Source organism: Notolepis coatsorum (genome assembly GCF_963971535.1).
Source record: "Notolepis coatsorum genome assembly, chromosome: 11".
Taxonomy (NCBI): domain Eukaryota; kingdom Metazoa; phylum Chordata; class Actinopteri; order Aulopiformes; family Paralepididae; genus Notolepis; species Notolepis coatsorum.
Genome location: NC_140175.1, coordinates 11,450,025 through 11,473,483, shown reverse-complemented (window position 1 = coordinate 11,473,483; position 23,459 = coordinate 11,450,025). Strand labels below are relative to the sequence as shown.

The 23,459-nt window shown below is 45.7% G+C and overlaps 1 protein-coding gene across 2 annotated transcripts in view; it reads left to right on the top strand.

Moving 5' to 3' along the window:
- Positions 1-673: 673 nt before the first annotated feature.
- Positions 674-23,459, top strand: part of LOC311236692 (torsin-1A-like) — a 92,965-nt gene continuing 70,179 nt past the window's right edge. The window contains exons 1-5 of one of the 2 annotated variants that reach the window (XM_084324415.1): positions 674-924; positions 2,075-2,358; positions 5,565-5,737; positions 7,474-7,601; positions 10,843-11,904. In XM_084324415.1, the coding sequence (XP_084180541.1) occupies positions 738-924; positions 2,075-2,358; positions 5,565-5,737; positions 7,474-7,601; positions 10,843-11,090 (1,020 nt within the window). In that variant the 5' untranslated portion in view covers positions 674-737 and the 3' untranslated portion in view covers positions 11,091-11,904. Of the gene's footprint in view, positions 925-2,074; positions 2,359-5,564; positions 5,738-7,473; positions 7,602-10,842; positions 11,905-23,459 lie in introns of those variants that run through there. The other variant, XM_084324416.1, reaches the window with a different exon arrangement.

Sequence of the window (23,459 nt, the reverse complement as noted above, 5' to 3'; positions counted from 1 at the left end):
TTACTTATAAAGCACTTATAGTGCAAATGTAGCACAAAGTGCTTTTCAGAACTGAGTTGTGGTAATTGTGCTGAAAGATTTGAGTTTTTGACCATTTCTTAGAAAAACAAGAATTTCAATCATTGCTGCATATTAAAATTAAATGACCATTGCCAAATCATGGTGTCGGATCTAAATATCTTCCATCAGAACAGAGTGTACAATGATTGTAGGGTCAAACGGTTTGCAACGTGTGGACTTTTTACAGTCCCTTACAAAATATTAATATTTAGAGTCCAGAGTTGTGGGTCAACATTCTGTAGCCTATTGTATGAGGCAAAATGAATTTCCTGCAATACAGGTTGGGGTTTGCAACTGTGTTGAAGGTAAGATACTGTGTGATGGGTAGGGTAGGCTATGTGTCCCTCTTGGGGAAACGCTTCTGCTCAACGCCCAGTTAAAATACATATCAAACTCTTCAAGAATGAATGTGCATTTTTGCAACAATGCATAGTGCACTTTATATCCTTTCTACCATTACACTGAACTGAACGTCTGCAAACGTATACAGTCTTTATGTCATATTTATATGGTTTAACAAAGAAAACCGCTGCCAGAAGGTGGCGGTAATGCACCGATACCGGATGTCAGCCGCCGTTAATGACCAGAAGAAGAAGATAAGAACTGGAGTAAACGAAACTGAAAGCGAAGAAGAGGAGACCGGTCGATGACAGCTAAATACATCTTTAGTTTAGACAATGAAACTAACGTTCAAAACGTTGTTAATATATGTTTTGATTACGAATGTGATTCTTGCGGAACCAGTAACCATAGCACTGGGTATCATGGGCGGTCTCGCAGCATTAGGAGGAAGCGGCGGCGTCTTTTACTATTTCAGGGGGCGTGAAAGTTGTGATTCGAACTGGGTCACTTTCAACGAAACAAGTAAGAGTTTTTTTTATTTATTATTAATTTAACCTTTTGGTGTTTTATTGAACGTATGTACAACCTTGTCTTCCCGGTCGCGTGTATCGCTTCCGCAACTGTGTGTGTGAGTGTGTGTGAGAGAGAGGGGAGAGAGAGAGAGAGCCAGAGGGAGAGAGAGAGAGAGAGCCAGAGAGAGACAAAATTCCAATTGACATCCCAATTGGGACCTGGCTAAAAATTCTGTAATAAATCCAATAATACTATATGGCAGTGAAGTGTGGGGTCCATTAACTAACCAAGACTTCACAAAATGGGAAAAACATCCATTAGAAGTACTACATGCAGAATTGTGCAAAAACCTACTTAGGGTTCACAGACACACTGCCAATAATGCATGCAGGGCTGAACTTGGCCAATACCCTATAATTATTAAAATTCAAAAGCGAGCCATCACATTTTATACACACCTCCAATCAAGTGACCCCCACTCCTACCACTACAAAGCCCTTCAGAGCCAGGAGATTAACCCAGATAAGAGTCCCCTCTGCCAGCTAGTCATGAAGCTCTGCCCACAAACAACAGGGCTTCAGGACAGACACCAAGCAATCTGGCCCAACCAAATAATCTCAAAACAAAAAGAAAATTATATAGAATATTGGAAAAAATCAACCAAATCACAAAGTAAATTAGAATTCTATTTGACCCTAAACAGAGAGTACACTGTGGCAGAATACCTGACCACTGTGAATGATATAAAATTAAGAAAAACATTGACACGGTACAGACTGAGTGGACATAGTCTAGCCATAGAAACAGGCCGTCACAGGCAGAACTGGCTGCCCAGAGAGGCGAGTCAATATCCGGGCATAAAATAGCAAAGTTCAAAACTGGTATCTCTCTCAAGAACTCGAGTTGATAAAAAGATGAAAACACAACACAATTAGGCGATAATATATGTATTATTATTGTTATTATTATGAAACAACAGTATAGGTGATAATATATGTATTATTATGGATTCATAATAAAAAAAAACATGATAATTGTTTTTGTAAAAATACAAAATGACCGGAGATCTCTGTATACATTGACGTCCCTATGTGTCTATGGTACTCTACATTATAATAATCACCATGTTGGCGACTTTCTACTTGACATAATATGTCAGGGTTGCAGGCGGACCTGGAGCGCAAACTGTTTGGGCAGCACATCGCCTCGCGCATCATCCTGAAGGCCGTGAGTGGGTTCATGAACGACGACAACCCCAAGAAGCCCCTGGTCCTCTCGCTCCACGGCTGGTCCGGCACGGGCAAGAACTTTGTGGCTCAGATGGTGGCAGAGAGCATTTACAAGGAGGGCATGAACAGCAGCTTCGTCCATCTGTTCACAGAGCTCGACTTTCTGTATCCTCGTGAAATTGTTCTGTATCCTCGTGAAATTGAGAAATACAAGGTATGATTAGAATGATACACATGAATATGAATCGATGATGTGTTATGGTTCAAAGTTGGACCCCGAGAGAGAGAGAGAGAGAGAGAGAGAGAGAGAGAGAGAGAGAGAGAGAGAGAGAGAGAGAGAGAGACAGAGAGAGACAGAGAGAGACAGAGAGAGAGGTGCAGATATAGAGAGAAAGATGGAGAGAATGAGAGAGAAAGAAGGAGATATAGAGAAAGAGAGAGAGAGGGAGAGAGAGGTGCAGATAGATATAGAGAGAAAGGGGGAGAGAGAGACAGACAGAGAGAAAGAAGGAGAGATAGAGAGAAAGGGGGAGAGAGAGACAGAGAGAGGTACAGATATAGAGAGAAAGATGGAGAGAATGAGAGAGAAAGAAGGAGATATAGAGAAAGAGAGAGAGAGAGGTGCAGATAGATATAGAGAGAAAGGGGGGAGAGAGAGACAGACAGAGAGAAAGAAGGAGAGATAGAGAGAAAGGGGGAGAGAGAGACAGAGAGAGGTACAGATATAGAGAGAAAGATGGAGAGAATGAGAGAGAAAGAAGGAGAGATAGAGATATAGAGAAAGAGAGGGAGAGAGAGGTGCAGATAGATATAGAGAGAAATGGGGAGAGAGAGACAGACAGAGAGAAAGAAGGAGAGATAGAGAGAAAGGGGGAGAGAGAGAGAGATCATATGGTGTTGAACAGTCTGATGGCAGCACGCCCACTAGGGATGGGTACTTTTCACATTTGAACCGATACGGTACTGGTACCGGTACCTGTGAATCGATACCGGTACCCAACGGTACCTTTTTTTCGGTACTCTGTCTCTAAAAATTTAATCTACCTACCTCAGTCGTGAAAAAAAATCCAAACTTCAAATAACTACAATTTCGACAGTTTTCGGCTTGTCATTGCTCCGACTGCTTTGTTGTTGAATCAAGTAAAATCCTAGGTAAGCATATATTGTGCGTGTGAACGTTGACATGAAAAGAAAAAAGGTAAAAAAAAAAAAAATCTGTATCTCACTTGAATCGATACTCGGTAGTACCGACGTGTTTCGGTTCGGTACCTCAAAAGTACAGAAATCGGTACCCATCCCTAACGCCCACTCATATGGTCTATGGTGCTGCATGTACTATTGAAATAACCATAGCTTGCTCAATTCTCAACCATTTTTCGTTTGGTTTGTTATAAACCACAGAGATGTAATTATCATACTGCATACTTTCATATGAAAATAATTTCAACATGTCCAAGCATCATAGCCATGGTAATAACATTTGTAATAAACCAAACCGTTTGTAAATCGGTTGAAGATTTAGCAATCTATGGTTATTTCAATAGTAAAACATGCACCATAGACATTCATGTTATGAGTGGGCGTGCTGCCTGTGGCAAGATGGCCGCCGGTGAACTACGCTAGACACTCCGCCTTGCACCATCTCGTTATATATATCTATGGTAGTGGAGATCAAACCAGGGTTTTCTTGTGTGCGGGATGAGATGAGTGAAAGCCGGTGTGCCACCTCGTCAGCCACGCCCCCTGTCACGCTGCAGGGGAGGAGCTAACAGAGAAGGAGGGGGGGCCACCTCATCAGCCACGCCCCCTGTCACACTGCGGGGGAGGAGCTAACAGAAAATGAGGGGGGCCACCTCATCAGCCACGCCCCCTGTCACGCTGTGGGGGAGGAGCTAATGGAGAAGGAGGGGGTGCCACCTCGTCAGCCATGCCCCCTGTCACACTGCGGGGGAGGAGCTAACAGAGAAGGAGGGGGGCCACCTCGTCAGCCACGCCCCCTGTCATGCTGCAGGGGAGGAGCTAACAGAGAAGGAGGGGGGGGGGCGGGGATAGAACACACACTACATAGTACATAGACACTAAAACACAAAGGAACAACTACAATCATCACACATGATGAATGATGATTATGAATGAATAGTTACTTTCGAACAATAAATATAGTCAAGAAATAACTATGTAAACATTTTAAATAATAATACAAATTAATAATAATAATAATTTGCTGTAATAAAAGATAAAACAATAAACAAAACAGTCTTTTGTCCGAAAAGGACTAGGAAGAAGCTATTAGCTTATCACCCTTAACACTTTTTTCAAACACAGTCTTACATTTTCTTCCAATAAAATCATCTGCAAACAAAATCACATGTCCATCGATCAAGTTAATATATAATCATTACTGTTAATAAATAATATGTTATTTATTTTACAATCAATAGGCTAGTGTCCACCCAGTATCTTTAGAAAGCAAAATGTATATATGCTAGATCAGAACAAAAACTGTAACAAACTAAAACAAGACAAGTCAATGATTTCAACAGCTCCATTAATGAGTTATAACCTCCCTCCTCTTTACTGTACCTTTCTAGAATCACTCTGTTGTATTAATGAGAGTTACAACCTCCCTCCTCTTTACTGTACTTTTCTAGAATCACTCTGTTGTATTAATGAGTTACAACCTCCCTCCTCTTTACTGTACCTTTCTAGAATCACTCTGTTGTATTAATGAGAGTTACAACCTCCCTCCTCTTTACTGTACCTTTCTAGAATCACTCTTTTGTATTAATGAGAGTTACAACCTCCCTCCTCTTTACTGTACCTTTCTAGAATCACTCTTTTGTGAGCGGCTAGGTGGTGTAGTGGGCAAGGCGCTCGCCATCAATGCAGGAGACGCTGGGTTCGAGCCCAGCTCTCTGCATTGCTATCAGCTTGGCTGGTCGTTCATACTAATACAATTGGCAGTATTAGGGGGTGGGAAACTGAGGGGTGGGGATCGGACGTTGTGGACAGCGACTCCTACAGGTCGGTTGGTGCGCCTGCGCAGTACTATCAGGAAGCAACAAGGGCGGTGTGTCCCTCCCACGCAGACCCTCGCCGCTGAGAGATCATGCTGTGCAGGTGAAAAGATGCGACGGCTGCTTCCTCGAGTACCGGAGGGGACACGTGATGCAAGGCTTCGTCCACATTGCAGCCGGCTTGTGGGAGGCATGGCCTAACAGCGTTCGAGACAGGGGAGGGTACAATTTGTACGATACGAAATTGGGGAAGGGAGAAAAATAGAAAATGGGGAGAAAAAGTAGATACAAAAAAATATATAATCGCTCTTTTGTCATTCCTTTTGAACTGTATGACATTTCTGTCAATATAGTAGCACTGTTCTCATTCCATTATAATGACGCTCCGTTGTTTTTCCAAAAGGCTGAATTAAAACAGCAGATCAGGAATGAGGTCTCCAGATGTCCGCGCTCACTGTTCATCTTCGATGAGATGGACAAGCTGCACCCTGGCCTCATCGACAGCATAAGGCCCTACCTGGAATACTACAAGGTGGCCGGGGTCTCCAATCAGAAAGCCATCTTCCTCTTACTCAGGTGAAGACGCACTAAAAGCATTGGCTTTAGATTAGATCAGATTCAAACGTATTGTAGTCATACAACACAAGTAGCAATAGTAATATACAATGTACTAAACTGGGTGTAAAATATATGAATTAGTACTACTGAGTAGGGATGTCCGATATTATTGGCCGACCGATATTATCGGCCGATATCGGCAGTAAAATGTGATATCGGAAAATATCGGTATCGGTTTAAAAACAAAAAAAAAACAATAACAATATTTGTTATATATATATCCAGTGAAATTATTAGTTACCTGAAATTATTCCGTTTTTTGGACGGGGAAACCCTGCATATATCGGTATCGGTTGATATCGGTTGATATCGGTATCGGAAATTAAGAGTTGGACAATATCGGAATATCGGTATCGGTAAAAAAGCCAATATCGAGCATCCCTACTACTGAGTAATAGTGTAAAATGATTATGTGCAGGTATGTACAGACAGATGTGGATATATATATATATATATATACACGGTAAGAATAAATATATATATTTATATATGGTATTTGTTCTTACCATATATACAGGTGCAGCTCGATAAATTAGAATATCGTGGAAAAGTTATTTTATTTCAGTAATTCAATTCAAAAAGCGAAACTCGTAGATTATAGATTCATCATTACACACAAAGTGAAATATTTCAAGCCTTTATTTGTTTTAATTTGGATGATTATGTCTTGCAGCTCATGAAAGCCCAAACTTCTGTATCACCAATAAAAAAAAAAAAAAAAATAGATGTCGTTTTCTTTTGTATATAGAAATGTCAGCCTTCTGAAAAGTATGTGCATGTATGTTCACTCAGTACTTGGTTGGGACTCCTTTTGCACAAATTACTGCATCGATACAGCGATATATATATAGACTTTTCCACGATATTCAAATTTATTGAGCTGCACCTGTATATCTGTCCACATCTGTCTGTACATACCTGCACATAATCCTTTTACATATCTGTAAATACTATATCTATATATTTTTTTAATTTGGATTCATAGATAATATGTTGGAAAACCTTTACAAACTTTATTCGATTTCAAATGTGTTTACCCCGAAGTCCATACATAGGCCGGCGCTATAGTCTTTTGCAGGGAGAAAAAAACGAGGCTATCGGGAGACAATTCTTAGTTATTCTCTTCTCTTCTATCCCCAGGCCATCAGGCTGCTCAACGAACAATGAACACTACACAACAACCATCAAACGCACATAGCACACACATCCACACGCACACACTCACTTTAAACAAACACACTGTAGCACCCACTCCCCACACTTTATAGCACACACTCACTTTAAACAAACACACTGTAGCACCCACTCCCCACACTTTATATTTATTGATAAAGGATTGCACTACAACTCGTACACCTTACTGTAAATTGTACCTAAATTGTACCTCATCCCATTTCTGCTTTGCACTATATAGTATTGTATATTAGTACACTGCACAGTATTGTATATTATATGGTAACTCAGTTACGTCTATTCTGCATCGAACATTGTACATATGTCTATACTGAACACTGTGACCTCATTTTCTACTTCTAATTTACATGCTATACTATGTTATTTGATACTTATCTTGTCTAGCACAGTCTCTGGAGCGTAACAGTAAGAAGCATTTTGTATAAAAGTATTCTGTACTTCTGTATGACAACTATTAAAGAAACTTGAACTTGAAAGCTTTTTGTTGATGTGCTTCACAGTAACACAGGAGGAAATGGCATCGTCCAGACGGCTCTGGAGTTCTGGAAAGCAGGACGAGATCGAGAGGAGATCCAGCTGAAAGACCTGGAGGAGGCGCTCTCTGTGTCCGTCTTCAACAACGAGCAAAGTAGGTCGACTGAATTGACAAGTGCAACGGCGCTCTTCTGAGATACCTGACGGATTTGCACGTGAGAACTGTATTTGATGACAATTTTACATTTCCTCAGAATCTGAAACAATCTGAGGAATTTGTCTGATTGATTGATTGAAAAGTTTATTAACAGATTGCAGAATGGGTACAGTACAGCTCAATACATACAATTGTTAAGAGGATGCAGACCAGAGAAAGACTTTCGTCTTGTTTCCATCAGGGTCCCCCATTTGTCTCAGTGAAATGAACAGTTTATTATCCCCTTTCGAGACTGTAAAATCACGCCAACATTCAACATGGTATAATGACCTTGCATACAGTTTGTAGGGACAGCATGACAAATAATGGTAGACTGTCCATTGCACTGTCCAAGTGTCCATATATTTAGTACTTTAACACTTTCATTGCCAGCCATGCGGTGTGCCTTACCCCCCTTGAATGCCACCACCCACTTCAATGATAGAGCTCTCACATTTGCAAACGCATAAACTATGTCTTAAATGATGGCTATGTGTCTAATCTGGCCGTCGCTTATCAATGACTTGTTTGCACTCAACATTGTCGAAACGGATTGTTTTTTAATCGGTTCATTTTCCGTTTTATACCATTTTGAAAAACGCTTGTTTTTTTTAAATTTCAGGAAAATATAAAGATTCTGTGATAATCGCCCTTTACTGGAATATTCTGGAATACACAAAAAACGCTGTAATTTTTCGTGGCAAACAGGTGCGCCTGGGCGGCGCCCGGTGGAGAGTGTGCTTCGCCGACGGGCCGTTGAGCTCCCATCTCCTATGAGGTGGCCGAGTTCCGGCCCTGGTTCCCCCGCCAGAGGACAGTCGGCCGATAGGCCGACAGTTCCTCTGGTGGCCGGGGATTTGCGTCGCAGACTCTTCGCCTCGGCTCGCTCTCGTCGTAAGACGGCGAGCAGCGGGGGTGAGCGGCCTGGTTGTAGTGTTGTGCTGGAGCCGAGCGAGAGTTCTCTCGCCTCGTCTCCATATCCGATGGAGACTGAGGATTACATGGAGGGGGCGGGGGCTCTCTTGTTCGAAGGCCCGGCGGAGACGTGTCACTCTCCCCTTCAGGGAGTGGCAGGGAGTGCTACGTCTCCCTGGGGTTCCTTGTACTCTGGGACTGGGTTAAAACCTCCACCCCGGAGACGAGATGCCCAGCTATCTGCCGCGTCGGACGATGGTGCCCAGTGCAGCCTCCCGTACGCGAGGGATGCGAGTGACGTGGAAGAAGGTATGCAAGGGGAGTTGCTTGCCTTGTTCCCCGAGCTCATGGCGGCAGCCGCCAATCGCGTGGCGTTGCCGCAGCCACTGCCGGCACCTGTTCCTGATGACATGATAGGTCATCTCTGGCAACGTCGTCCTGTGAGAGAGACAGGCGTTGTCTGCCCATTCTTCCCAGCAATGGAGGCTTACGTGCCGCGGGGACAGGTAATATCCCGCATCGTTGGCCTTACCCCCGCCTACGTGCCAGTCACGCGGGTGGTGGGTTTGGTCCAGGGGCTAAGGGATGGGGTGCCTCGACTTGATAGCCCGATGGCATCCATCCTTTGCCCCGAGATGGTGTGGGAGCCATTAAGAAAGCCAGTTCCCCAGGGGAAGTCGGCTAGGCAGTTGGCGTCGTGGAGTGACCAGGTGTACATCGCCTCGACACAGAGCCTGGCTGCAACCTCCAACATTGCGCAGCTGGCGCGCTACATGTCGGGGCTGATGGCGGGCGGGACGGTACTAGATGACCATCAACGGTACCTCCACGTCCAGGTGGCTGGAGCCATCCTGCATCTGACCCAGCTGCAGGCGATAGCCGCCGGGAAGGAGCGCGCCCTGGCCACTCTCATCCAGCGCCACCTTTGGCTGGAGCAGGCGCGGGTGCCGGACCAGAGGAGGATTCCGCTGCTCACGGCCCCCCTCTCCGATGCTGGCCTTTTCGGGTTGAAACAGCGCACCTCCGAGCTGCTTCTACACAACTTCTCTTATTATTATTTTTTGGAACAACTTTTTCTGCGGATGGTTTTGTCAATAAATCTTCAATTAATGTGTGTTTATTGTATAGCAATAATGTTGGATGAATGCGCCAATTGTATAAAAGCCATTACACCACTTGGCTGCGCCTCGGGCCTAACAACCACCCCTAGGCATGCTCTAATTCTCATAACACACTCCTGCGAGTGATGTAATGCTTAATTATCACTTGTTTATACAAAGAAATACCACTTACAGCATCTTTAAGATAAGATATTCCGTTATTGATCCCCATGGGGAAATTTGGGCATCATAGCAGCATGGGGGGGGGGTATGGGCATGGGCATGGTAATAGTAATAGTAGAAGACACAAAATATAGGCAATAAAACGGTAAAATAAAAAAAGCAGCGTAAACAATATAATTAACTGTAAGAATATGAGAAAGTATCAGTTATATTATTATGGTACAATACATGTGCAATAAGGAATTCATTGTAATCTGAATATATACTACGAGAGTAAAAGTATACAGTATACACAGGTGCAGTATACATAAGGTTCCCTAACTGGCACGATATATGTCATACGTTGCAGTCCATGCAGTTTAGCATATAGGACAGTATGGCTGCAGGTGTGGAGGGAAGTTCAGTACATGACCGATGACATTTTGTCCATTTACTCTCTCTCTCTCTGTCTGTTTCTCTCTCTCTCTGTCTGTTTCTCTCTCTCTGTCTCTCTCTCTCTATGTCTGTCTCTCTCTATGTCTGTCTCTCTCTGTGTCTGTCTCTCTCTCTGTCTCTCTATGTCTATCTCTGTCTCTCTGACTCTCTGTCATTCTCTCTCTCTCGCTGTCTCTCTCTGTCTGTCTCTATCTCCTGTGTGTGTCTCTCTCTGTCTCTCTCCCCCTTTCTCTCTATCTCCCCCTTTCTCTCTCCCTCTTTCTCTCTATCTATCTGCACCTCTATCTATATCTATCTCTCTCTGTATATCTCTCTCTCTTTCCCCCCTCTCTCTCCTTGTTATCCGTCTCTGTCTCTCTCCCCCTTTCTCTATATCTATCTGCACCTCTCTCTCCCTCTCTCTCTCTTTCTCTATATCTCTCTCTCCTTCTTTCTCTCATTCTCTCCATCTTTCTCTCTATATCTGCACCTCTCTCTTGTCTGTCTCTCTCTCTGTCTGTCTCTCTATCTCTCTCCCCCTCTCTCTCTCTCTCTCTCTCTCTCTCTCTCTCTCTCTCGCTCTCCAGGTGGACTATGGCACACCAGCCTGATAGACAAGAACCTGGTGGACTTCTTCGTACCCTTCCTGCCCCTGGAGTACACACACATAGTCCAGTGTGCCATGGCTGCCATGGAGGCCAAGGGCATGAGGCCGGACGCGGGCGTGGCCGACGAGCTCGCCAGAGGGCTGATGTACATCAGGCCCGAGAGGGTCTTCTCCAAACCAGGCTGTAAAACCATCTACAACAAGCTGCAATTCTACGTGAATGAATGAATGAATGAATGAATGAATGAATGAATGAATGAATGAATGAATGAATGAAGTTTCTTTTTCGGTCTTGTTTACACACAAGTCAAACACACCCGTGTCGTGTGGACTTACAAAAGGAAAAGGAAATAAATCACAAATGTACATATTCCAGGCAAGCTCACACACAAAATCAACGACCGGAAAAAAAAGGAATAGGCTCAAGTTCAAGTTTCTTTATTAGTTGTCATACAGAAGTACAGGATACTTTTATACAAAATGCTTCTTTCTGTTACGCTCCAGAGACTGTGCTAGACAAAAATAGATATACTTAAGTATAGCAAGTAAAAAATAGAAGTCACGTACGTAGACACAAGTGTTCAGTATGTACATATGTACAATGTTCAATGCAGAGTAGAAGTAACTGAGTTACCATACAATATACTATGCAATATACAATATACTATATAGTGCAAAGCAGAAATGGGATGAGGTACAATTTACAGTAAGGTGTAATGAGGTATGGGTTGTAGTGCAAATTCTTTACCAATAAATATAAAGTGTGTCTAGGTGTTCTAAAGTGTGTAGAGTGGGTGCTGCAGTGAGTTGTTTGTTTAAAGTGAGTGTGTGCGTGTGGATGTGTGTGCTGTGAGTAGGGCTGACCTTCGAAGCTTTTTTTTGCAATCGAAGCTTCGGGGCCGAGCTTCGATTTTAATTCGAAGCTTCGATTAAAAAAAAAGATTTTAATAATTTTTATTTATTTTTTTTATCTTATGTTGTGGGACTTGTACAGCACTTTGGTAAACTTTGTTGTTTTTAAATGTGCTCTATAAATAAAGTGGATTGGATTAATTAATTAAGTAGCCCCTTTTGTGACTGAGCCAACAAGGTTTCACTCGGCTGTGTGATTTAATTCAAGGTGGATCGCTGTTGTCATTGAACAACTTCAGATTTCATGGGAACTACCAATCCCCCAAATCAAGAATGTTTAAGATGAATGAAGTAAGATTTTGATTATTTGAAATATGGCCTGTGTAGACTAAACTATGCACAGAATTATGTCAGTCTACAAGGTCCGGATTCTACATGGTCCGGCAATGTAGACCTTGTAGACTCCACTACAGACCAATTATCAGTGAATGTTCATGCATTTTTAAGAAGGGCAACTTCCACAAAAAAACTAAGAACTCACCAAAACATCTCAGTGGCACCTTATCTAAATGTTCTATTTCATATATGGAGATTCATATTTATTTATGTATTGCATGCATTTCTACATTTTATTTTCTATTTTGTTTATTCATCCCAGTATCTTTCTTTCTTATGTGTGGAATTCTACAAGGCATGTAGGTGTATATGTGTTTGAGGATGATATCCTTCAAACAGGCGATAGTGATGATATAATTTGGGCAGTGCTGAGCTGGGTTACTTTCCTCCAGTGTATTTGTCCCCCGGCCCCACCCAATGGCCCCATGCGCGCGCGCGCACACACACACACACACACACACACACACAAATCAAAGTAAAAAATAAAAATGAAAATCGAAAAGCGAGAGACAAACCTAATGCTCTTGTTGTTAGCTTACATGCTAACGTGAATGGGATCGGCCATAGCATTGCGGCTAGGCTAGCTACCATAGCAGTACAGCAGCTAGTTGAATGGATACACGTTATTTCGATGGCACAAGCTTCGAACAGAAAAAAAAATCGAAGTTAAAAAAAAAATATATATATATTTTTTTTAAACTTCGATTTTTTTTAAATGTTCGAAGCTTGTGCCATCGAATGAAGCTTCGAAGTATTTAAGACAGCCCTAGCTGTGAGTGCATTTGATGGTTGTTACATAGTGTTATTGTTCGTTGAGCACATGCTTATTTTTGCCATATCCCTTACAAATTCTTAAAAACTAAATATATTTGAATATACGAAAGAAAAACTTAAAATATGCTGCAAGATATACTTTTTTAAAAGAAAAAAACAAATGTTTGATGTTTTTACTCAAAACTGTACTCCTGAATTATTTGATCCTTTCAAGGCTTTTTAAAATCTCCCCCTGAGAGGTACACAACTTCAACCCGTCACTAAGGCTATTCCATCATTTAACTCCCAAAATTGAAACACATCTAGCTTTTACATTAGTTCTTACCTTTTTACATGTTTTAAGAATACATAACCTCTATACTTTCCTTCTCTTGGTTGAAAGAGACAATGGGTCTCATTCTCGAACGAAGTTACGACAAAATATTTCGTCTTAGCCAGATTTCGGCCTATTTAAGACATATTAGGGCTGGGAGTGGGAGTCTTCAAATTTTCCTGAGATCTTATTTGAGAGCAGATCTAAGAGTGCTGAGGAGCACACTTAAATATGCTCTCAGCCCACGATCAAATCTCATGATTGATTGACTAATTTAAAATGGTTATTATAACTTGACAGACTGTGTTCTCATAGTGATTCCTTCATGTTAACGCTACAGGCCTCCTTGGAATTAATTACTTAATCATAATTAAAATAAATATGACAATATTTGTACGATAAGAAATTACGAATTTGATGTCGGAAAAATAAATAATATGGATTCATCTGATCACAGGGCAGCTGGATTAACCATATCTGAACCAGCTATTTTGGACAAATAATTCAGATATTCAAACACAATTATGCAATTATTGTGAAATGATTGAAAATAATAATAATTTAATGCCTTCTGTGGAATTTGTATTTCTTATTTGTTACACATCTGTTTTAATGATTAATTATATACATTTGAAAGAATGCAGGTCAACATGCAATGTATCCCATTGATTGGTATACAATGGGACAGACCTTTGTTTGATTGATTGATTGAAAACTTTATTAACAGATTGCAGAATGGGTACAGTACAGTACAGCTCAATTACATAAGGGGATGCAGACCAGAGAAAGACTTTCGTCTTGTTTACATCAGGGTCCCCCATTTTCAATTCATCATAACATATATGACACACATGACACAGATAGTCAGTACTGCTACATCTATACATTTATGACATACCAGATTTGCAAATACAGTACTGTTTGTGATACGAAAAGAGTCCAGAAAAAAAGTATATACATTTGACGTAGAAACTGTACATTGGAGGAGGTTGGGTGGGGGTTGGATAGGAGTGGGGGGAGGTTGGGTAGGAGTGGGGGGAGGTTGGGTAGGAGGGGTGGGTGGGGGACACTGTACCACTGTACAAGCAAAACTGTACATTGGAATATTGACAAGACCATACTTGGTAATTTACTGTTACATTGGAGGGGGTTGTGTTAGGACATTTACAGGGGCCAGTTTCGAATTGCAGTCTCCCGTAGGTGTTTTTTGAGAGTGTTTTTGAAAGTGGGTAGTGATTCACATTCGTTTACAGCTTTGGGTAGGGCGTTTACATGCACAGGACACACAGCATAAAGAGTGCAAAATACATACACGTAGAAATGCAACATAACATGCACATACACACAGCCCAGTGCCAAACATAATCATCTATTCTTGACGCTTAAAATACAAGACAGAATTCAAAAGTAAAAGTAACTGAGTCCCTTGTGTAGTCGTCTTTCAACAATAAACAATACACAAGGAGGTCAGACAGCACCACCTAGTGTTGGCAACATTGGTGACTCAGGAGACATTTTTTTGTGAGCAAAAGTGATCATAGTTTATATAATTTGTTATGTCACTAGGAAGCCTGTTCCACTCTTTGATGGCCTTGAAAGATAATGGATTCATGACTAAAGGAGGTATTGGGCCTACTAGGTCTTAGAGAGGCTACACATAGATGGTGATTCATGACTAAAGGAGGTATTGGGCCTACTAGGTCTTAGAGAGGCTACACATAGATGGTGATTCATGACTAAAGGAGGTATTGGGCCTACTAGGTCTTAGAGAGGCTACACATAGATGGTGATTCATGACTAAAGGAGGTATTGGGCCTACCACCAGGCATTAGAGAGGCCACACATAGATGGTGATTTATGACTAAAGGAGGTATTGGGCCTACTAGGCCTTAGAGAGTGAATGAATGAATGAAAACTTTATTTAACAGATTGCAGAATGGGTACAATACAGTACGGCTCAATACACACAATTGTTAAGGGGATGCAGACCTGAAAAAGACGTTTGTCTTGTTTCCATCAGGGTCCCCCATTTTCAATTCATATAGACTGTAACTGAGGGGTACAATTCCCTGACTGTATTACTAGATATGATACTTACTACCACTACCTTTGTACTTAATATTCGGCCACCCAGTACACGGCATAAATATATTATCATGAACACTCTCACGTAGATGAAACGGATCCAACACAAATGTACGAATTAGAAACAGGTCTTTATTTCCTACACAGCGATGGTGTGTAGAATAAGCACTTAATCACTTAATTACATTTATGAATTGAAATAGTATGCACTTTTATGGCAAGGAGTATTCGTCGGTATATCAATAGAGAATGTCCAATCTCTGAAGGCGCAGGTGGTAAATATACGACCTGGAATAGTTAAGGAATAACAGCAATGATACTTTAATGATTATAGGCTGGATACACTAGAGGGGGTTAATCCGGTCGCTTGTAAGCCGACAGGAGTAGGAGGGGGGGGGGGGTAGAATCCAGCTGCCTCGTCCGGCCAAGGGTATCCCAGGTGAACCCACTGTAGTGCCGTTCAATGCGCCGGCGATCCTTGGACCACAGATGAAAGCAGGTGGACTCTTTGTGGGCCGGCTCTCTCCGGTCCACGGGGGAGAGACGTGAAGAGACCTCGTCTTGCAGAGCGTCTCCTCACCTTGCGTCCTCTCCAGGGGGGGGGGTTCCAACACACGGCAGTGTCGGGGGTCTTTATCCATGGAATAATCAAAGTATCCAAAGCATAATCCGTGCCTGGGAAGGCGGGCTGTCGTCGGTAGAATAATCCGGTATACAGGTCCACTCGCTCGTCGGCTCTGGGGCTCCTCGGGTGCAGCTTCACATAGGGTCAACCACCCTGGGTAAGCAGCCAGTTCTCTGCCCGAAACGATGGGGTACTGACTACGGTAGTATTCTCACCGCACGAAGCACTATATATTAACAGACTATTATTAGCTTAATAGACTACGTCCAACTCGACGATATAGTGCCAAATATGACTATTCAAATATTAATATACACGATGTCTCAATACCGATGGTAGGCGAACTTGGCCTTACTCCCACACGTGGCGTCGCGGGGAGGCTTTACGTCTGTGACTCTATTGGAGGGTAAGAAACTGGACTGAAAAGAAAGTCCTACTTTAGTAGCGCAGTATATACGCACTATGAACAAATAGTCCCATTAGTGGTGCGGTAGCCAAATTCCTACGCGGAACTAGGACTTGTTCGTACATGTCGAGCGGTACGTTTGAACTGGGTCTGAGGGGTATGGCAGCCTGGCACCAAGGTCTCGACCAATAGTAGAATGGAGACTATTATGGGATGTTTAGTAGGCTAGAATGGATATTCAATGCATATTGTACAAGGAATATACAAGGGATATCAGGGAATATTAGAGAATATACAAATACAATTAAATATATATATATAAATAAATATATATATTCGGTTTAATCTGGCCCTTCACAACAGCCACCCCCTGAATAGGTCCCAGACCTAATCAGTTAAACAGGGACAGATTAATCGCGTTGTCTATTTACACATAAGGGCTAATACTTGGCTGTACCTCCACATTCGTCGGCCGTTCGCTTCTTCAGGCCGGTACATTGTCTGTGGTAATGCAGGATCTAGCCGCCCCATCAGGAGTGTGTTGGGGGTAACTGGGTCGATATCCGCCACATCACTGGAGACATATCCGAGGGGCTTCGAGTTAAGTACTCCCTCAATCTCCGTGAGGACTGTCATTAGGACTTCTTCCGCCACAGTCTGGGCCCCAAGTACTGCGTACAGGGCTGTCTTTATGGAGCGCACTTCTCGTTCCCAAGTGCCACCGAAGTGGGGTGCGTTTGGGGGGTTGAATTGGAAATCAACCTGTGCTGGAGCGAGGTGGGTCTTAAGTTCTGGGCCCATAGCTTGGAAGCTCTCTCTCAGCTCTCTTTCGCCGCCTTTGAAGTTTGTCCCATGATCGGACAATAGGGTAGACGGTCTTCCTTTCCGTGATGTGAATCTACGGAAGGCCATAAGGAATGAGTCTGTGCTCATGGTCGGGAGAAGCTCGATGTGTATCGCTCTGGTGGTCATGCATTTGAATACAATACCCCACCGCTTCTCAGTTCCTCTTCCTTTCTTTATGTGCAGCGGGCCAAAGCAGTCCATACCCGTTGAGTGGAATGGCTTGTCACCGATTCGGAGGCGACATGGAGGAAGGTCAGCCATCCTTGGTATGCTGGGCTGCGTGCGCCACTTGCGGCAGTCTAGACATGTTCGTTGGAAGCGTCGTACCGCCTCTCTTCCTTGTAGGATCCAGTAACGACGTCTGATTTCCGCGAAGACTCTTTCTGCTCCTGCGTGATGTACATCCTCATCGTATTTCTTTATAATCAGCTCTGTGACCTTGTGTCGGCTGTTCAATACGATCGGGTATTTAATGTCATCCGGTAGATTGGGGGCTCTGCGAAGGCGACCACCCACTCTGATGAGGGTATGAGCGTCGCTCTCGGGGGCCAGGTGAATTAATCTGCTGTCGGAAGGGACGGGCTTTCCTCCCTGTAGACAGGCCAATTCATCGGGGAACGAGTCTCTCTGGGCTCGCTGCAGTAGAAGCAATTCTGCTTCCTCGTAGTTAGCTGCTGACATATCAGCGGGGGACTTGCACTCCGGGTGGTACCGCAGGAATGTTCTTTGTTGTGCACTCTCTATGGACGTGCAATCGTTTATGTTAGGGTCGGTGGAGGCTACGGTGCTCAATCCACAGAACACAGACTTCTTAATTTCCACCTCCTCTGGACTTGCTTCCCTCGGGATAGGCATGGGCCACTGTCCTTCCGGGAGTCTTAGGAATGCGGGGCCGTCACTGTAGACATTGCGACGGGTGAGGTCATCCAGGGGCATCCCCCGGGTGATGACGTCAGCTGGGTTCTGTTTTGTATCAACGTAGCGCCACTCTGTTTCTCCGGTTAACTCTTCGGTTAAGTCTTGAATCTCGGTGACTCTGACTCCCACGAAGACTTTGTACTTGCATGAGTCCGATTTGATCCAGGCGAGTACCGTCGTGGAATCTGACCACAGGATTGTTCTAGACACCGGTATGGTGAGCTCACGTTGGATGAGCGTGGCTAGGTGCGCTCCGGCTAGGGCTGCGCAGAGCTCTAGACGTGGGATAGATTGTTGCTTGCGTGGGGCTATTCTCGAGCGGGCGAGGACAAATGCTGTGTAGATCTCTCCCCCCTGGTCTTGGGCCCGCAAGTAGGCTACTGATCCGTATGCGACCTCTGAGGCGTCACTGAAGACGTGTAAGTCCATTTTACATGTCTCTGGCCTCACCGTGGGTGGGAAGTAGCTTCGGCGCATATTAACGCCTGGGAGTGAGTGGAGCTCCATCTCCCACTCTCTCCAGGTGGATGCAAGGTGTGCGGGAATGGGGTCGTCCCAGCCCTGGTCCTTGTCCCACAATGCTCGTACAATCATTTTTGCCCTGGTGGTGTACGGTAGAATACATCCTAGCGGGTCATATTGTCGGGCGAGTGTTGTGTACACACTCCGTCTGGTGGTCGGCGCCGCCGCCGGCCTTCCCTGCTCCGTAGTCAGGGGCTTGTGTCTGTAGTGAAGCGAATCTGTTTTGAATCGCCACACCAATCCCAGGGTCATCTCCTGGGCTTCTCCCGGGATTGTAGCCATCCAGGTCTCGCTGCTGGCTGCCTTGTCCTCGGAGGAGAGGCTGCGCAGTACTTGCGGATCGCTGCTGGCCCACTGCCTGAGATCAAAGCCGCCTTTGATCAATGAGGCGCGGAGTTTAATCAGGAGAGCCTCGGCTTCTTCCTGGGTTGAAAGGCTTTGTAGACAGTTGTCTACGTAGAAGCTGTTCTTTACGCTGTGTCGGACCTCTTCGTCCGCTGCTGGGTCCTCTGCTACATGTTTCTGTAGTGCAAATGTCGCACAGCAGGGGCTGCACGTCGTTCCGAAGGGGAGGACTTCCCATTGGTAGATGGCTGGGTGCTCATCTCCTGGCTTCTCTCTCCATAGGAACCGTAACAGGGGCTTGTCCGCCTCTACTAATCTCACCTGCAGGAACATTCCTTTAATGTCCCCGCTGATGGCCACCTTTTCCTGGCGGAAGCGGAGTAGAACGCCGAGTAGGGAGGGGCCGAGTGTGGGACCGGGCAGTAACTCTTTATTCAGATTTTGGGATCCGATCTGGTAGCTGCAGTTAAATACTATGCGGTCTTTACCGTTGTGATGGACCTTGTGGTGAGGCACGTACCACGATTCAGTGGTCTGGTCAGCCTCTTTAATGTCCATCTTTGTGACGTGTCCCGCTGTGATGAGCTTCTCAATCTCAGCGCGGTATACACTCTCTTGGGCGGGGTTCTTGGCTAAGCGCCGCTCCGTGTTCAGCAGGTACCGTTCTGTGGCGTCTGTCTTGGCGTGGAAAGTAGGCATTCCTTCTCGCCGCAGGAGTGGCGTGGCGTATCTCAACACGCCGTTGACCGGGACTCTCTTGGTCCCTGTCTCGAGGAGGTGAATGGCGTAAATGTCATCTTTAGAGCGAATGTCTTTCTTTCCGTTCTTAAAGGGCATTTGTTCCAGGGTCCATAGCCGCTCTACGTGTTGCAGGAGTGCGGTTTCTCCCTCTGTGACTCGGGAGTGGAGACATCTAGTGGCTGTACTTCGGTTGAGAGATTTGGCGAGCGGGCCTTGGAGAGTCCATCCCAAACGGGTCTCGACTGCTGCAGGACAGCCTCGGGGTCCGGTATGAACCCGGTCTATCGGGACAATGAGGTCTGCATGGTCGGAGCCTATCAACAGGGTCGGCATAGCATTGTCTATGAGCGGGATCGGTAACTTGCGCAGATGTGCATATTTCTCCATCAGCTTGGCGACGGGGTATGTGTACCGCGACAGTCCTATTTCTTGGCTGGTGAAAGCGTCTGCAATCTGGTACCGTCGCTCAGGCTGGCCGCTTGCTGCGATAGAGAATGAGACATTCTCGCCCTTTATCGTCTTCAAATCTCGTCTTATTGTCCGAATTGTCATTTGGGTTTCGCTTCCCCGCAGCCCTAGCTGGGCCGCAGCGGAGGCGAGCAGCAGGGTCTTCTCTGACCCGTCATCGAGGACGGCGTAAGTGTCCAGGACTTTATTCTGGTAGCTTAGTGTCACACGCACTACTTTTAGGAGTACTCGGGCTCCACTGCTGCTGGCGGGATCGATGTACATGACGCTCGCTTTGCGGCTGGATGGTGCAGGTGAAGGGCGCCGTCTGTTACTGTCGTGAAGTATGTCCAGATGGGCTCCATCGCACTTGGTGCACCTTTTCTTTAAGCGGCATTCGGCTGCCATGTGTGAGCGCGCACAGCGAAAACAGCGCTTGTTGGACTTTATCCATTGACCTGCTTCCTCCGCGTTCAGCTTGGGGAAGGAGTCACATTGCGCTAGCCAGTGTTCTTTCTCACAGTAGGGGCACACTATCTTCCACTTCTCCGTTCTGGAGGGGGTACTGTGGCTCCTGCTGCTCGGTACTGACTCCGATTGGTGCATCACAGTCACCGATCGTCTTCCATCATTTAGTCGTCTGGTTCCTTCTCTGGAGCCAGGGGTGCTCCGTCCGAATGTATCTAGCCGTAGGCTGCTGACTTCTCTCGCCAGGAAGTCTGCTAGATCGAGGAGGTTCGGTTCGGGGCCATTCGGGTCTCTGTGGTCCCTCTGCCGCCTAAAGCGCTCCTGACGAGCGGGCGGCAGCTTCTCCAGAATCCTTTCCACATTTGAGTTGGCGTAAAGTTCATACTTCCCCTTCTCTCTTTGCGCTCCCAACATCCCTACCAGGGACTGCACTCTGATGGACAGGTCGTCCAGTGCTCGATTGTCTATTGCTGGGGGTAAGCGGTCGATGTGTCGGATCTCCTGGATCACGTAATCCCATATGCGCCCATACCTCTGGTCCAATGCTACCAGCGCTGCTGTGTATGGGGTGGTGGAAGTCGCGTAGGCGAGCGCTATATTATGTGCGCGGGGCACCTTTAAGTGCTGCAGTAGGATGGCGTATTTGTGGCGTTCATCCAATACATCCACCAACATGGTCTCCAGACACATGCGGAGTTCTGTATACTGGGCCCGGTTCTCTTGGGTGAAGTCGGGTACCATAGGCGTGCCAATGTATGACGCTGACTGTGGATACATCGGCGAGCGTTGGGGGAGAGGCCTCCTAGGCGAGTCTCCTCCCGCTCCTTGGTATGGGCTGGTACCGGCAGTGTACCATGGCCCGATTGTCCAGGTGCTGTTCCTCGGTGCGGGTCGTGCTCACCCGTGTATAGAGTCGGGGGTCTGTAGCGCAGCTCCGCGGGAGTATAGCCTGGGCTGTACCGGACCTCCTGGTCCGGTAGAGTACTGTGCTGTCTTCGGGCGTGGTTCTCCTCCTCTTCCTCTTCGTCTTCAGTTAGGTCATCCAGTGCTTGTAGTCTCTGGTTTAGCCTCTCCACAGGATATGCTGCTCCTTCCCGGTTGCTAGGTCTCGCTTGGACCGGTGGGGGGAGGTGGTCTGTGGGGGGTATAGACCTCGTCTGTTGGTCAAGTTCAGGGTTGTTTACTCGGCTAGGGGATGCCGCCCTGGAGGTGTGTCTAGACGAGTTCCTGGAGCCTCTGGCGGAGGGAGAGGGTGTTGTCCGTCTGATCAGCTGTTCTATTAGTTGCGCTTGCTGTCTGTCGCGCTCTGCGTCCCGTAGAGCACCAGCAGCTGCTCGCTGGCTGTCTGCTCGGTCTCGGGCCACATTCTCTTCCATCTGAATGCGTCTTATTTCTAGACGTATATGCTCTTCTTCGCTCCGCTGCTGGATCTGCAGTCGGTCGCGTTCAGCAGCGGCGTTCAGGCTGATGAGGAAGGCCTGCTGTAGGGTCCTCTCTGCCTCGCTGGGAGAAGGCGGTTGTATAGGGGAGCCTTCCCTCGGGGTACTCCTTGCGGAGCCTTGGAGCTCTATCTCCACGGTGCTCTCCCCGTCTTCTTCCGTGCCGAGTTCTCTCTCGGTAGCGTTGTATTCCTCCCGGGACTCATCGGGGACTACTTCTTCAGTACTGGCGGGGTGTGAAGTCATGTCTGGTTCCCACTGGTCCCCACCGTGAACTTGGTCAGTTACATTAGAGCCCGTAGGGGCCTCTATGGTCGGGGTAGTCTGGGCGTTGGGGTTAGACATACTTTTACTTTCTAGTTTTACCGCGTTTACTGTTAGTAGAAGACTAGGTTGTTGACTGACAGCGTAAGCCTCTAAGTACTGAGGGAGCCGTCGTTCGCGCTGCGGGCATTGGTTAGGAGGATCGTTTCGTGGAGTGTTCATAATAGGCCATTTCAATATTAATAACACTATATTAATATTACACTAATTACCCTCCGGCTCGAAGGACCAATTGTAACTGAGGGGTACAATTCCCTGACTGTATTACTAGATATGATACTTACTACCACTACCTTTGTACTTAATATTCGGCCACCCAGTACACGGCATAAATATATTATCATGAACACTCTCACGTAGATGAAACGGATCCAACACAAATGTACGAATTAGAAACAGGTCTTTATTTCCTACACAGCGATGGTGTGTAGAATAAGCACTTAATCACTTAATTACATTTATGAATTTAAATAGTATGCACTTTTATGGCAAGGAGTATTCGTCGGTATATCAATAGAGAATGTCCAATCTCTGAAGGCGCAGGTGGTAAATATACGACCTGGAATAGTTAAGGAATAACAGCAATGATACTTTAATGATTATAGGCTGGATACACTAGAGGGGGTTAATCCGGTCGCTTGTAAGCCGACAGGAGTAGGAGGGGGGGGGGGTAGAATCCAGCTGCCTCGTCCGGCCAAGGGTATCCCAGGTGAACCCACTGTAGTGCCGTTCAATGCGCCGGCGATCCTTGGACCACAGATGAAAGCAGGTGGACTCTTTGTGGGCCGGCTCTCTCCGGTCCACGGGGGAGAGACGTGAAGAGACCTCGTCTTGCAGAGCGTCTCCTCACCTTGCGTCCTCTCCAGGGGGGGGGGTTCCAACACACGGCAGTGTCGGGGGTCTTTATCCATGGAATAATCAAAGTATCCAAAGCATAATCCGTGCCTGGGAAGGCGGGCTGTCGTCGGTAGAATAATCCGGTATACAGGTCCACTCGCTCGTCGGCTCTGGGGCTCCTCGGGTGCAGCTTCACATAGGGTCAACCACCCTGGGTAAGCAGCCAGTTCTCTGCCCGAAACGATGGGGTACTGACTAC